This window comes from Podarcis gaigeae, assembly GCF_964106915.1.
Source record: "Podarcis gaigeae genome assembly, chromosome: 6".
In the NCBI taxonomy this organism is placed as follows: Eukaryota; Metazoa; Chordata; class Lepidosauria; order Squamata; family Lacertidae; genus Podarcis; species Podarcis gaigeae.
Window position 1 is genome coordinate 69,208,283 of NC_139682.1, and position 15,037 is coordinate 69,223,319.

At 43.2% G+C, this 15,037-nt stretch overlaps 1 protein-coding gene across 6 annotated transcripts in view; it reads left to right on the forward strand.

Annotated features, from left to right (window-relative positions):
• The window catches only part of SPATA1 (spermatogenesis associated 1), a 34,629-nt gene that overhangs the window by 8,624 nt on the left and 10,968 nt on the right, over positions 1–15,037 (forward strand). For 4 of the 6 annotated variants that reach the window (XM_083743420.1, XM_083743421.1, XM_083743419.1 and 1 more), the window contains 7 exons: positions 1,306–1,423; positions 7,495–7,548; positions 7,644–7,986; positions 8,942–9,217; positions 10,608–10,752; positions 11,254–11,314; positions 14,333–14,456. In XM_083743420.1, coding sequence (XP_083599546.1) covers positions 1,306–1,423; positions 7,495–7,548; positions 7,644–7,986; positions 8,942–9,217; positions 10,608–10,752; positions 11,254–11,314; positions 14,333–14,456 — 1,121 coding nt within the window. The remainder of the gene's footprint in view (positions 1–1,305; positions 1,424–7,494; positions 7,549–7,643; positions 7,987–8,941; positions 9,218–10,607; positions 10,753–11,253; positions 11,315–14,332; positions 14,457–15,037) is intronic. The other 2 variants (XM_083743424.1, XM_083743423.1) reach the window with 1 other exon arrangement.

The window sequence follows — 15,037 nt, forward strand, 5'->3', positions numbered from 1 at the left end:
CATGTTAACTCTCGGGCTCCTGCCGCCAAGAATCCTGAGAATTTCACTTTATGAGCTTCTGCTTATTTTCTGTTAGTGATTGCTACTCTCCCTCTTCTCAGAAACCTACTATCAGGGATGCAAAGATCTCAGTTTTGGTTCTCTCGATTTCTCAGTTCAGTTCTCCACATTTTTCAGCAATTTGTTATTTATATGTTTTTTAAAAGTTCTCATGAAAATTCACCAGCATTTTAGTGTTAATTTCTCCTAATAAACACCTTTTTACATGCAATTTATACACATTTTTGCAAGTACACCCCCAAATATAATGCATTTCTGGATGCTATTTTCACTAATTACATTTTTATACACACTTTCCATATATATATATATATATATATATATATATATATATATATATATACATTTTTGTAAACACTGATTGAAGAACTGGATTGCAATATTCAGATAAGTATGAATTTTGAAGGACAGTTGTGTTTTGGTTTGCATTGTTTCAGAAAGAGCCAATTTGATAGATTTGGCTTTAAATGAGTACCGAATCAGATTTCTCTTCCATCCCTGACTACAATTCCTAGATTTTATTGGAAATAAGCAATGGTTGCTACTTTTTGTCTATCATGTAGAAGTGTTTAGTGTTCTTCTGTGTAGAGTGCACGCCTTCAATACCAGACATATTGGTGGGAAAGGATGTTGGCAATCACTGTAGAAAATGTCGACAACTTTAAATTAGGCAAGAGTCTTATTATCTTCAGGTTAATCACCTTACTAAGTTCAGAAACTTGTACCCACCTACTTACATTTCCAAGATCATAGGGAATTTTAATAGTTACTTATCTATAGATCACAGAAACTATTAATGTCCTATTAGTGTTATTCATTCCTAGCATTATGAATTACAATACAATGCTATCTTATAATGAAGAAAATTCCTGCCTTAATTATCTGAGAAACTGCTTAGAACATCGGTCTTGCTAACTAAGATCTTATGCATGAAATTAGAAGTTTCAGCTACGGTTTTAACAGAGCTTGACATGGATGAATCATGTGAATAAAGAGATTTTTGGCACCTTGGAGATTCTGTTTGTTATCACAAAATAAATGTTTCATTGTTTGTGCACAAGAAAACCCACCTTGGTACCAGAGGGCTCTAAAAGTTAATGTTCAAGGATTAAGTCATCAGTGTGAGCTTTCGGAGGTAAAATTAGATCTTTGTGGCATGTAATTAATGTACATTTCCTTTATACACCCACTTCCAAAACAAATATATCAATCATGTCTCTGCAGTAATGTAATCTGGTATTCTAGGGTGCCACCTTATATGACATTGAGAGCATTAAGAGAGCAGCTCGGAGACTACCTGGGTGAAGATGCAGTTGTGGATAAGTATATCTTCCTAAAATGTATAGGGAAGAAACTTGCAGTGGTAAGTTTCTTTTGTGTTTCTCTGAGTGGGTTATCGAGAAGAGTTGTATGCTTATTTTCAAATGTTTCCATTTAACATTTCATGTTCATGTAGTGGCAGTCGGGGGAAAATGTGATTTTTTCCCTCCCTGGCAGCTACTGTTTCAAAATAAAGAGTTATAAAACCAAGATTTTTTTTTTTAATTATGCATTTTTTGGTCACAGTCCAGTAGGCTTCTTTGCTCTTGGGCTGTAGATGCCAAAAAGAGTTTTGGCTTTATCTTCCTGCATGGCTGCCCTTACACTATACACCACAAGTTTAATTTGAAGTCATGAGGAGGTGAATATTTGGGGAAATCCACATTATATGGGTCTCTTCTGTCACGTGCAATTTTGATCATGGCTTACATTTCTAAAATTCTGTAACTGCCATAACTGCCACTCACGAGCTGGGAGCTTGGAAGAATATGAACCATTGAGTTGGATGGGACCATAAGGAACATCTAGCCTAGGGATTGGCAACCTAAGGCCCATGGGTTGGTAGCGGCCCACGAGGCTTGTCTAACCAGCCCATGGCGACCCCTGCCGCCCCCCACTGCCCGCTCTTGCCGGTGCGGCGCGGGGACCGACTGGGTTGATGGCACCTGTGCACATGCGCACGGGTGCTCCTCCGAACTGGATGTGCGCTGGAAATAGCATGTGTGCATGCATGCGGGGCGGAGAAGCGCCCATGCACATGCACACACACTATTTCTGGTACACTTCCGGGTTGAAGGAGCACCGGAAATAGCATGTGCACAGGTGCTCCTCCAACCCGGAAGAGCGCCTGTGTGCACACACTCCGGCCCATCCTCCAACAGACAGTGTCAGATAAGGTTGCCTACCTCTGATTCTAGTCCAACCAATGCAGAAATATTTTGCTGAACATGGAGCTTGAACCCACAACCTTAAATATAACAGTAGTGGGGTTGTTGTTGTTGTTGTTTAGTCGTGTCTGACTCTTCGTGACCCCATGGACCAGAGCACGCCAGGCACTCCTGTCTTCCACTGCCTCCCGCAGTTTGGTCAAACTCATGCTGGTAGCTTTGAGAACACTATCCAACCATCTTGTCCTCTGTTGTCCCCTTCTCCTTGTGCCCTCCATCTTTCCCAACATCAGGGTCTTTTCCAGGGAGTCTTCTCTTCTCATGAGGTGGTCAAAGTATTGGAGCCTCAGCTTCAAGATCTGTCCTTCCAGTGAGCATTCAGGGCTGATTTCCTTCAGAATGGATAGGTTTGATCTAGTGGGGTAGGAGAGCTTAAAAAAAAAAAAACACCTGGCAACCAATGCGCCCCTTTGGTTTCAGATAATGCATGGGTAGATGAATCCAAAAAGCCTGGGACACAAATTTTCATGGCGTTCTAGCAGCGATGGTGGCTCATCTACCAGAAGTAATGTATTTAGCGTTAACCCTGACAGTGAGTACTCGATTCTGACCAAACTAAGCCCCTTAGACATCAGGTTATGCACTTAGAGCCAATGTGGAGCTCTTGCAAAGCAAACCTGCTTTCCCAAAACATGGTTTCTTTTTGTGATAAGGAAATAATAGGAAAATGCACTGGAAAGTGTGAGATAATGCTTGGTTGGTGCAACACCTGCGTAATCTCCCCAAGAGCAAATCAGGACAAACACTCATAAAGTAGCTGGCGACATCTGCAATCAAATCCAAATGACTGCAGCATCCTGAGTGTAACCTTACGGGTGTTAGGTTCTCTAAGAGAGTCCTGCTGTTACAAAGCAAACTTTGAACCTACGTTGTCCACCATGTTTGTTCTCTGCAAAAATGCCTCTCGCTTTCACTTCCATTTCACCTTTAACAATGTAAATTCCCACGAATGCAATGAGATAGACCTCCCATGTAAAAACGCTCGGCAATTTAAAAAGCACTCTTAATGTTTTGATCTTAATAGCTGACATAGCGGAGGGTAGTAATTCTGAGGAAAATTAATGGTCTAATTGCAAGTTTTAATCATTTATTTCCCTTTGAGCTGCTGGAAGCCTTTCTGACAAAGAGGTTTGGAATTTGTTTTGCTTTCCCTTTTTTTTTTACTGCCCCAATTCTTTTCCGAGCCAAGACTAATAAAAGACGCAACCATGAAGAAAATGAGATGGTTCTTTCAAGTGCACGATCTGCCTGTGTGCAGAGTGCGTAGTTTGGAAAGCCTACTCAGATGGTTGTCACAGACTCCCTGGGAAGAGCTGACAAGCTCTTCTTTTGTCCAAACATATTTCTCTCTACTGCAAATCTCTCAGTTGTATTTACAGAATCAAATCAAGTTTTAACTGCTCTGCTAAGGACAAAGAAACGTTTAGTGTCATAATATTTAAATAACTAAAGAAGTTACCCACACAGTCATTGGTATGCCCAACAAACATGATGAAGGCACTGGGTTTTATCAAGAGAAAGCGATTCATACGTTGTCCCAGTGAAATAGCTGGAATATAAGCTAGTCATGACCTACTTGTCCCATTGATTTCCGTAAGAAATGTGACCTATTTTCTTTGGATACGAGTCACTGTGTTCCTGGAAACTATGGTTTGCTGACTGGGAGCCGGCCTCAGGAACATGTACAGTGGTACCTCAGGTTACATACGCTTCAGGTTACAGACTCCACTAACCCAGAAATAGTGCTTCAGGTTAAGAACTTTGCTTCAGGATGAGAACAGAAATTGTGCTCTGGCGGCACAGCGGCGGCAGGAGGCCCCATTAGCTAAAGTGGTGCTTCAGGTTAAGAACAGTTCCAGATTAAGTACGGACCTCCGGAACAAATTAAGTACTTAACATGAGGTACCACTGTACTTCCTTCCCTTCCTCCTGGCCCGTTCAGTGCAAGTCCTCCTTCACTTGCCAGCTGTCTTTTCTTTAAAAAAAAAAATTATTAAAGATTTTATTAATACAATAGAAAAGATAACAGAAAAAACAGAAAACAAAACAGGAAAAGAAAAAGTAAAATTAACATCTTATAGGAACCATACTTTCTTCGCTTTTTGGACTTCCTCACATCTCTTGCTCCTGCTTTCCAAATTTATACAACTTTAACCAGCAATTTATCACCTTGTTTCAATTCTTATTCTGTAAATTTCCAATATTGTGTCCCTAACTTTGAATACTTTTATCTAAGTCTTAAGTCCCTAATTTAGGCATGATATTTATTCAAAATTTATCTTTCTCTTAACATTCACTTGTTCTCATATTCTTTTCAACTAGCTTAATGGTGCCGTGTTATTTTCAATCTCGCATCCTTCTTAGCACTCATACAGTTTGCAATGTTTTTGTAAATAGTCCTTAAATTTCTTCCAATCCTCTTCCACTGCTTCCTCTCCCAGGTCTCGGATTCTGCCGGTCATTTCTGCTAGTTCTATATAGTCCATCAGTTGCATCTGCCATTCTTCCAGCGTGGGCAAATCTTGGGTTTTCCAGTATTTGGCGACAAGTATCTTGCTGCTGTTGTTGCATACATAAAAAATGTTCGGTCCTTCTTTAACACCCTCTGGCCAACAGCTCATTGTATATCATTTCCCAGAAAGCCTTAACCCTATGGCAGGTCCACCAGAGGTGAAAGAACGTTCCTTCAGTTTCCTTACATTTCCAACACATTGTCAGACAGATGATATATTTTTGCAAGCTTGACTGGGGTCATGTACCACCTATATATCATTTTCATAATATTCTCTTTCAAGGCATTACATGCCGTGAACTTCATACCGGTGGTCCATAACCTTTCCCAGTCAACAAACATGATATTATACCCAATATCCTGTGCCCATTTTATCATAGCTGATTTAACCGTTTCATCCTGTGTATTCCATTTTAACAGCAAGTTGTACATTCTTGAAAGTACCTTGGTCTTAGGTTCTAACAGTTCTGTTTCCAACTTCGATTTTTCCACCTGGAATCCTATCTTTTTATCCAATTTAAAAACCTCTTTGATCTGAGCATAATGTAGCCAGTCTCGCACTTTATCTTTTAGTTTCTCCAAACTCTGCAACCTCCAATTATCTCCATCTTTTTCTAGTATTTCCCAATACTTCGGCCATTTGGCCTCCATATTGGGTCTTTTCAGAGCCTTAGCTTCCATAGGTGATAACCACCTTGGGGTCTTGTTTTCTAATAAGTCTTTATATTTTGTCCAGACATTGAACACTGCTTTCCTAACAATATGGTTCTTGAAAGTCTTATGAATTTTAACCTTGTCATACCACAAATATGCATGCCATCCGAAAGTGTTGTTAAATCCTTCCAAATCTAAAACATCAGTGTTTTCAAGAAGCAGCCAGTCTTTCAACCAGCAGAAAGCTGCTGATTCATAATACAACCTTAGGTCTGGCAGGGCAAACCCCCTTCTTTCTTTAGCGTCAGTTAATATTTTAAACTTGATTCTGGGCTTTTTGCCCTGCCAGACAAATTTGGAGATATCTCACTTGCCAGCTGTCTTTTCATATTGTAGTGCCGCATCTGCTGTGATGTTAACCAAGGCTAACACTAATCTGGTTCCATCTTAACCAAGATTTCCAAACCTGCTTCAACCCTTGCTATCAAATCCAGATCAGTATCGGAATTGGTTAGTTTCACTGCAGGCATTATAATCAATCCGTGATTAAGGCCAACAAGAACATGCAGTGGGGGATTCTAGAAAGGTGTGGGGAGGAATAAGGGAGCAGGGAGTGCATATTCTCAAGCCCTGCTCCCAGTTTACAAACTATAGTTTGTAAGGAGCCCATGCTATATTTCAGCAAATCACTATGTATATTGTTTTGGTCTTTTCCCACTTTTTTGTACGTTTCAAAAAGCCCTTGTACAAATGGTATAAAACACCCTTTTGATTTACTTGATAGGAAAGGTTGAAGTTGTTTTATAATATTTGAGCGGTCAGAGCAATTATATGTAATTATAGGCATGTGAACAAACATTTGCTGAATTTCCCAGTTCTACCGTTGCCCAACAGCGCCTTAATCTCTTCCCAGAGATACTTCTTTCTAATAAGAGAAGAGATACTTGAACTCTGTAAAGACATGTTGCTTTTATTTTAGGGGAATCAGCAGCCTTATTTTTTTGTAGCCATTAAAGTTAAGTGACATTCAAATTAAGCAACATGCTTTTATTTTAATGAACCGCAACCCTTCACGGTAAAAATCTGGTGTGGTTTTAAACAAGCATCTTTTTATATTGTTATGTACTTCCAACTCCCCTGTGAGAAGTCCAGAGGTGGCACAAGAATGAGAGATTTTATAACAGTTCATTATTTATAAGGAGAAAGTAATAAAGACAGACTTCTAAAGCAAAACCGCTAATTCTCTATTAGCTCTCAAAAGAAAAATTGCACCCCAAATATACTTCTGTTTTAGTCAGCTTATCTATAAACTCTAAGTGCTCTTGATGCTCTTTCACTTTTTCTATTCAGATTCAAAACTGCCAAAGTTGCTTCTAAAACTCTCTTTGTGCCTCCCCGTTAACACTGTTGAGTGTGACTTTCTGAAGACTGGAACCATTATGGACCATTTAGTACTTTTGCTAAACCTCTGATCATATAAATTCAGAATAATAATAAGGGCAGCCAAATTTATAGCAGCATTTTCTATGTTACTTCTAAGGCATTCACCTTAGGTGATTAATGAGATTTAATGAATTGATTTATCGGTTGATTAATGGAGCAATCCTAAGGGAGCAGTGATCTAAGATGGTTCAGACACTTCTGCTGAATCGCATTCCCTGCCAGAAATGGAATGAGCTGTTTGCAGAACGGCATCTCTGAATCTAACACTTATAAAAAAAATTATTAGAAATTCTCTAAAAACAGACAGATGCAATAAAACAATAAAAATAAAACTGCCGAAGTGAAAAAGAATTTATATGCCTTTGTAAATAAAAAATGGCATAACTATCTAGCAGAATTCCCAAGATAGATATTCTGTGTTTTCCATTATTCACAAAAGTTTGAGTATAGCATTTAAAAAAAATGTTATATTCTGGCTTTCAGGAATGTAAGATGCTATACAAATTGAGTGGTATGGCACTATCCTGTTTTGATAACGTTGTTTCTGTTGTTTCCAAGGTGAAAGCAAAGCAAGAAACAGAACTGAAGCTCAAATCGTTTGCTCCTCCCTATGTACGTATATTGTTACATCAATTTTCGTGTAAAAGCAAAGCTATGTTATTTAAAAATATATTATTTATTTCAGATTAACTTGCTGTATATTTCAGGCATTTCATCCAGAACTTTATTTGTTGCCTGGAGTGGAAAGTATTTATTCATCTTCATCGTCAACTCCAGAAAGACATCACAGTAATGCAGACTATATACGTGCATATACATCATATCATAGACCACCTGACGTATCAGCTCCAGATCGTGAAGCTGGTCAGAACCCCAACATTTTGGAGAGTTCCTTGAAACATCATCTCAGCCCAACTCAGGATAAAAATAATTTAATAGGATGGGACGAAACTGAAAAAGGAAGTGCTCAAGATCTCCCTGCAACACAGATCTCTAAGCAAGAACAGAACGAAAGGATTAAAGAGAAATATAATTCACAAAGAAGGGAAGGTGAGATATATCAAGGCTGCTTAATTGCTATAACAACCAAGTGCAGGTCAAACTGCAAGGATAGCACAAATATTTATTTTCCTTTGATTTTTTGAAAAAATAGTTTTCAATTATTTCTCCTCCAGCAAGAGGAGAAGAGGAATCTTCATATTAAGATCAGACAAGTTATACCTTGTTTGAAACCATGAGGAGTTTTCAACATGAGGAGGAAAGCATAGTTTTAATTTCTTTCTGCACAATCGAGGCTTGGAGCACGTTGTGTCAGGAGAGGGCAAATGATCTCTCCCCCTGCCCCACCATACCTTATTTGAGAGGGAGATTAAGCATCTTTAACCTGGCCATTATTTCATTGTCTGTATTGATGATGCTAGCAGTAGGATTCCCATCTACAGTACTAATCTGGTTTTGTGCCTTTTTGGTGTTAACAGTTTTGCTAGAGTTTGGGTCCCATTAGGTTTTTCTTCCCTGAAACTTCATTTGTCACATTGCCATTCCCTTGTTCAATTAATCATATGTCCGGGCTGGTTTCGTTCAAAATTAAGGTTTCAGGGGTGGGGAGGAAATCAAATCAGAATGACTTGTTTGCAATACGAGTTCCTGATCTTTAATTGTATTTTGGTCCTACCTAGACTGTGGCATATGTAACATTTGCTTTTTTTAATTTAACAAAGGTTCCAACAATATCACTTGTTACCAAAAAAAACCCCTTAACTTTTATTTACTTGGGTATATATTTCTTTAAAAATTTATACCCGGCCTTCTTAGAAATAAAATAAACTTAAAGTGGCTTACAAAAAAAGAGTTCAAAATGTGCATAAAGCAGTTCACGTTACTTACATTAACATGACTATTATAGTTGAATATGATTATTTATAATAATATATGATAAATCTACAACTTAACACAACTCTCATAAGTATATATAGCCTAATATATAATTATGTACTGCCTCCAGGAGAAATTAGTTGTAACAGAGAGCTAAATGAATCCATTAAATCTCCCTATACATTCCAAGGTAAAATTTCTGTGAGACAAAACCCCGTAAGGAAATCCACATCAGTGAAAATTCCTCAGCGAAAGTCTTTCAGCCAAGCTCAAGAACGACAGCAAAATACTCCTAGAAAGGTCAAGAAACAGAAAGATTCTGTTGCACCTTTGCGTATGAATCAGAACCGAGAGCAAGAGGGAAACAACCAGATTCAAGTCAATCACATCACACAGAAGATAAAAGGTATACATTGCTCCACTTAGCACTCCTTTTAAAGTTTATTTGTATTTTGCATTAGCATTGTAAAAAAAAAATCGATCTGAAAAAGCTGCTGTGGAGATTCGGGGAGCTACCTGGAAAAGTATGAGCGGCACCTTGCAGGATTCCAGGGGGCAGAGGAATAAGCAAAGATTGCCTCCCACCTTCCTCTATTTGGGGAACTACCACAGGATCTGAGAGCTTTCCATCAACAGAAGGAGGCCTTCCATTTACGGAATAGCCAATCTGAATCCCAACCCTTTGGTTTGCATGAAAGCATTTAAGAAATAATGCACTTAACCATATTTTTACGTCTATAAAACGAGGTTTTTTAATTAGAAAATAATGTTAAACATTTGGGGCCATCTTATCCACAGATAGTGCAGAGGGGGGAGGGGCAATTGGTAGCAGCCGCGAGCAGGCGATTGTCAGCGGTGGTTGGGTGTGAGATTGGTGGCTGCAGCAAGGGCTGTTATTGATTGGCTGCTGCTGTGGCAATTGGGTGGGTGATTAGTGGCGAGCAGGCAGACGATTGGTGGCTCTGGCAACGTGTGGGACTGGCAGTGTCAACCAGGCAGCTGAGCAATATTTGGCACACACACCCCCAAAGTAAACCTTAACAACTCTTGGCAATCTCCCCCTATTTTCTGAATTTGGAGTCCCAAAAACAGGGGCGTCTTATACACGGGGGTGTGTTATACACGGAAAAATACAGTATTTTGCATTAAACTATTTAATAAAGCTCAGTGATCTGTGGAACTGGTCCAGAAGCCACACGAAGACAGCTTTTTGGTAGTAAACATTGGTGGTTCTTTAGGTGATAAGATCCGCTTGCTTGCATCAGGCCTAATTAGAAGCCAGGAGTGACACCAATCCTAACCTAGATGAAAAAAATAGAAACTTGAAATGGTTGGACATTGCAAACTACAGCAGTTTAAGAAAGGGGAAATGTATTCTGCCTATCGGTTGATACGCACCTTTGTCCAGATTGCCTCCCATTTTCTATATTTTACAATCTCCTGTGTGATAGGGCTGGACACGTTTTTATTAAAACACACTGGCAGTTGCCCTTAGATTTTTCTTTCATCTCAGGGTCTTCCTTCTACATCCTGCCTGTGAGCCAACTGGCATTATTGACTTTGCGTTGATAATTTCCATTTTTGCTTCAGGCGGATATGCCCATTTTTTCGCCAAGCCATTGCTTCTGGCGTTGGATGGCAGAAGTAAAAACATGTATATACAAACAGAAATATTATTTAATATTAGGTATTATTTATTATCCGCCCTACACCCTAACATCCCAGGGCAGGTTACAGCATTAAAACACACCATTAAAAACAGCTAAACATTATTATTTTTTTGGCCTCTGATGTAGAAGAAGCTCCTATTGCGCTGGATGCAAATACAGAAAACGAAGGTAACCTGACAGGAATTGGAATGGGAAGACACACCACAGGGGATTCTGGAATCCCAGAATCTTTGGAGGAGAGAGACATGGACTATTCACACAGAATGAGGAGGTAACGAAATGGAGAAATTTCTTTATATATCTTTGTGATAAAGGCTAAAAACACTTGAAATAAACAAGCTGCCATGCTGACAGTATTAGCTGCCCTTCATTAAAGTTGCATTAAGGGCTCCCAACGTGTTGGATAATGGGGGGAAAAGCAAACACTTTAATTAGTTTTCAGACAAATATAATTAAACCTGTGAACCTGTTCTCTTCAGCTCATTTCCTGTGTGTGAGGTTAGCGCTTCCATGGAATGTTTGCTACCGGTCCAGTTGGCTACCAGCAAGCTGCCGCACCCTAATTTCAGCACCCCGTTTTCAGATTGGTAATCTGCCACCCCAGCACTCTATATTTGTTAGATCCCACCAGCCTTTTAAACAAATTTAATTAAGGTGGTTTGTTTCTAATGTAATTACTACACTGCACTTGGATTTCATCTTTAGCCAACAGCATCCTAGAATTATTTATTGTTTCTAATGTAATTGCACTATGCTTTAATTTCATTTTTAGCCAACAGCATCCTGGAATTGCCAAGTCTGTTGCTGACACCGGTAGCGTGCAAGATAGCCAGGTATGTTTCCAAACGTCTAGCAAATTAAATAAATAAGGTAATTGAAATTGGTTGCAATCGTTTCAGTAACTTGAGCTCGTTTTTCTTTTCTTTTGGAGTGTTGATTACAATAAGATTTCGTTGTTGAAGCAGAATAACTTTTACCCACTCTTGACAAATGCTCATGAAACAAGCTCTTTTGCCATACATTTGAAGTAGCACATGCTACAAGCAATTGGAGATGCATGCGGGTTTATAATGTTTGCGTATGTATGTATATGTACACATACACAGAGATATATTCAGTACCAAAGTACCAAGGAGTAGATCATGCCTATGCATATTTACCGTATTTTTCGCCCTATAGGATGCACCGTCCCATAAGGCGCACCTAGTTTTTTGGGGGGGAAATAAAGGGAAAAAAATTATTTCCCCCCCAGGCGCGGGGCTGGGGCGGGGGAGGCCCGCCGGAGCTTCCCCCGACCCCAGCCCCCAAACAGGCAGCTCTCTGCAAGCCGTGGGAGCCCAGGGCTGGCTCCCGCCGCTTGCGGAGAGGTCTGCGAAGCCTGGACGTGCTGAGCTCAGCGCGCGCAGGCTTCCGCATGCACGCACCTCTCCGCAAGCAGCGGGAGCGCTCCCCCCGCTTGCGGAGAGGTCCGCGAAGCCTGGACGTGCTGAGCTCAGTGCACCCAGGCTTCCGCATGCAGGTACCTCTCCGCAAGCGGCGGGAGCGCTCCCCCCGCTTGCGGAGAGGTGCGCGAAGCTTGGACATGCTGAGCTCAGCGCGCCCAGGCTTCCGCATGCAGGGACCTCTCCGCAAGCAGCAGGAGCGCTCCCCCCGCTTGCGGAGAGGTCCGCGAAGCCTGGACGCGCTGAGCTCAGTGCGCCCAGGCTTCCGCATGCAGGCACCTCTCCGCAAGCGGCGGGAGCGCTCCCCCCGCTTGCGGAGAGGTGCGCGAAGCTTGGACGCGCTGAGCTCAGCGCGCCCAGACTTCCGCATGCAGGCACCTCTCCGCAAGCAGCGGGAGCGCTCCCCCCGCTTGCGGAGAGGTCCGCGAAGCCTGGACGTGCTGAGCTCAGTGCACCCAGGCTTCCGCATGCAGGCACCTCTCCGCAAGCGGCGGGAGCGCTCCCCCCGCTTGCGGAGAGGTGCGCGAAGCTTGGACATGCTGAGCTCAGCGCGCCCAGGCTTCCGCATGCAGGGACCTCTCCGCAAGCAGCAGGAGCGCTCCCCCCGCTTGCGGAGAGGTCCGCGAAGCCTGGACGCGCTGAGCTCAGTGCGCCCAGGCTTCCGCATGCAGGCACCTCTCCGCAAGCGGCGGGAGCGCTCCCCCCGCTTGCGGAGAGGTGCGCGAAGCTTGGACGCGCTGAGCTCAGCGCGCCCAGACTTCCGCATGCAGGCACCTCTCCGCAAGCAGCGGGAGCGCTCCCCCCGCTTGCGGAGAGGTCCGCGAAGCCTGGACGTGCTGAGCTCAGTGCACCCAGGCTTCCGCATGCAGGCACCTCTCCGCAAGCAGCGGGAGCGCTCCCGCCGCTTGCGGAGAGGTCCGCGAAGCCTGGACGCGCTGAGCTCAGTGCACCCAGGCTTCCGCATGCAGGCACCTCTCCGCAAGCGGCGGGAGCGCTCCCCCCGCTTGCGGAGAGGTGCGCGAAGCTTGGACGCGCTGAGCTCAGCGCGCCCAGACTTCCGCATGCAGGCACCTCTCCGCAAGCAGCGGGAGCGCTCCCCCCGCTTGCGGAGAGGTCCGCGAAGCCTGGACGTGCTGAGCTCAGTGCACCCAGGCTTCCGCATGCAGGTACCTCTCCGCAAGTGGCGGGAGCGCTCCCCCCGCTTGCGGAGAGGTGCGCGAAGCTTGGACGTGCTGAGCTCAGCGCGCCCAGGCTTCCGCATGCAGGGACCTCTCCGCAAGCAGCAGGAGCGCTCCCCCCGCTTGCGGAGAGGTCCGCGAAGCCTGGACGCGCTGAGCTCAGTGCGCCCAGGCTTCCGCATGCAGGCACCTCTCCGCAAGCGGTGGGAGCGCTCCCCCCGCTTGCGGAGAGGTGCGCGAAGCCTGGTCGCGCTGAGCTCAGCGCGCCCAGGCTTCCGCATGCAGGCACCTCTCCGCAAGCAGCGGGAGCGCTCCCCCCGCTTGCGGAGAGGTCCGCGAAGCCTGGAGAGCGAGAGGGGTCTGTGCGCACGGACCCCTCTCGCTCTCCAGGCTTCAGCGAAAGCCTGCATTCGCCCCATAGGACGCACACACATTTCCCCTTCATTTTTTGAGGGGAAAAAGTGCGTCCTATAGGGCGAAAAATACGGTAGTTGGAAACAGGAATGGAAGGCTATGTAAATTTTGGTTCTCTCAGTTTTTCATTTTTAAAAATATTAAATTCAGTTTTCCACGTTTCTGCAGCAATTCGCATTTTTTGGGACATAAATCCTCATGAAAATCCTTAAACATCTGAGGGTGAAATATCCTGTTTTGGCTAATGTACATATTTTTGCAAATAATCTACCCCAATATAATGCATTTTTGTGTTGTATTTTAAAAAATAATCCTAGGTGGTTTAGTTTGGTTAGTATACACTTCCAGAGTTAACACTAAATACATTACTCCTGGTAACCGAGCCACCATAGTTGTTAGAGGGCCGTGAAACTTTGTGGCCCTGGCTTTTAGACTAGTGTATGCATGTACTATCTGAAACCAAAGCAGCTCATGGATTGGCAGGTGTGAAATATATTGGCATTTTTTTCGGCTCTCCTACCCCACTATCTGGGGCAATGATGAAGTTCAGCTTGCTTGTCCATCAGAACACATGGGCCAGATGTGTGCCATGAAATATGCCCTCGATACTCTGCAATGTTTAGAGGTCAGTGGCAGAGGCATATGGATTCCTAGCCAGACAGGTTGCGGACAGGGTTCCCTGAAGGTAACTATTGTTTTCCACTAAAAGGGCACTTGGGTTAGCCTTCCTTTTAAGACTGATACAAATAGAATCTCCAGTTTCATGTACTGTAGGGAAAGCAGCAAACGCTGACATGCTTTTTCATTTGGTCCCTAGACTGATGAAAATAACCTAAATGACTTTGCACATCTGAGCCAGTATATTTCGCCTCCTACTCCACCTCTTCTGGCTCTGTCTGTAAACAGAGCTGAAGTTCCCAGTGGAATCTATCCAACAGAGGGTGAGCCAATCGTTCTAAGAGATCTTATGGGGTTAAAGTCTTCGCCCAAAATGCCTGACTGCGAAAGGGAACAAAGACTGACAGCAAGAGACCTACACATCCACACCGTACATTGAAAGCACACCTTTCCCCGAAGGTTCCTGGTCACCATAGTTAATGGTAGGGATGTCAAAGAATTCTGCTGGAAATGGAAACAACAGCAGAAGTCACTCCTAACTCACAGGTTCATCTGAGATCAGGCATGGAAATCTCACAAGCGAATGCGAGCAGTTTTCGCTGCTGCTTTTCAGTCCATAAGCGTCACATAAAAGATACACTTTCTGCATTGTTTTTGCTGTTTCTCTTGCACTGAAATGTACTGGAATTAATTATGTAATTAGTTTCAGTCATAGTGGATAGCGAGATGAACAAATGTTGGTTTTAGCAGAAGCCAAACTGCAGCAGAATGGAAACGGATTGCGACAAAGCTAGGTCAGAGCTGAAATCACTGTCTTACATTCATAGTTTAGAGTGCTGGGAACTGAAGCTCTGGTGAGGGGTAAACTATGAGTCCCAGCATTCTTTGGGGGGAAGCCATGTTC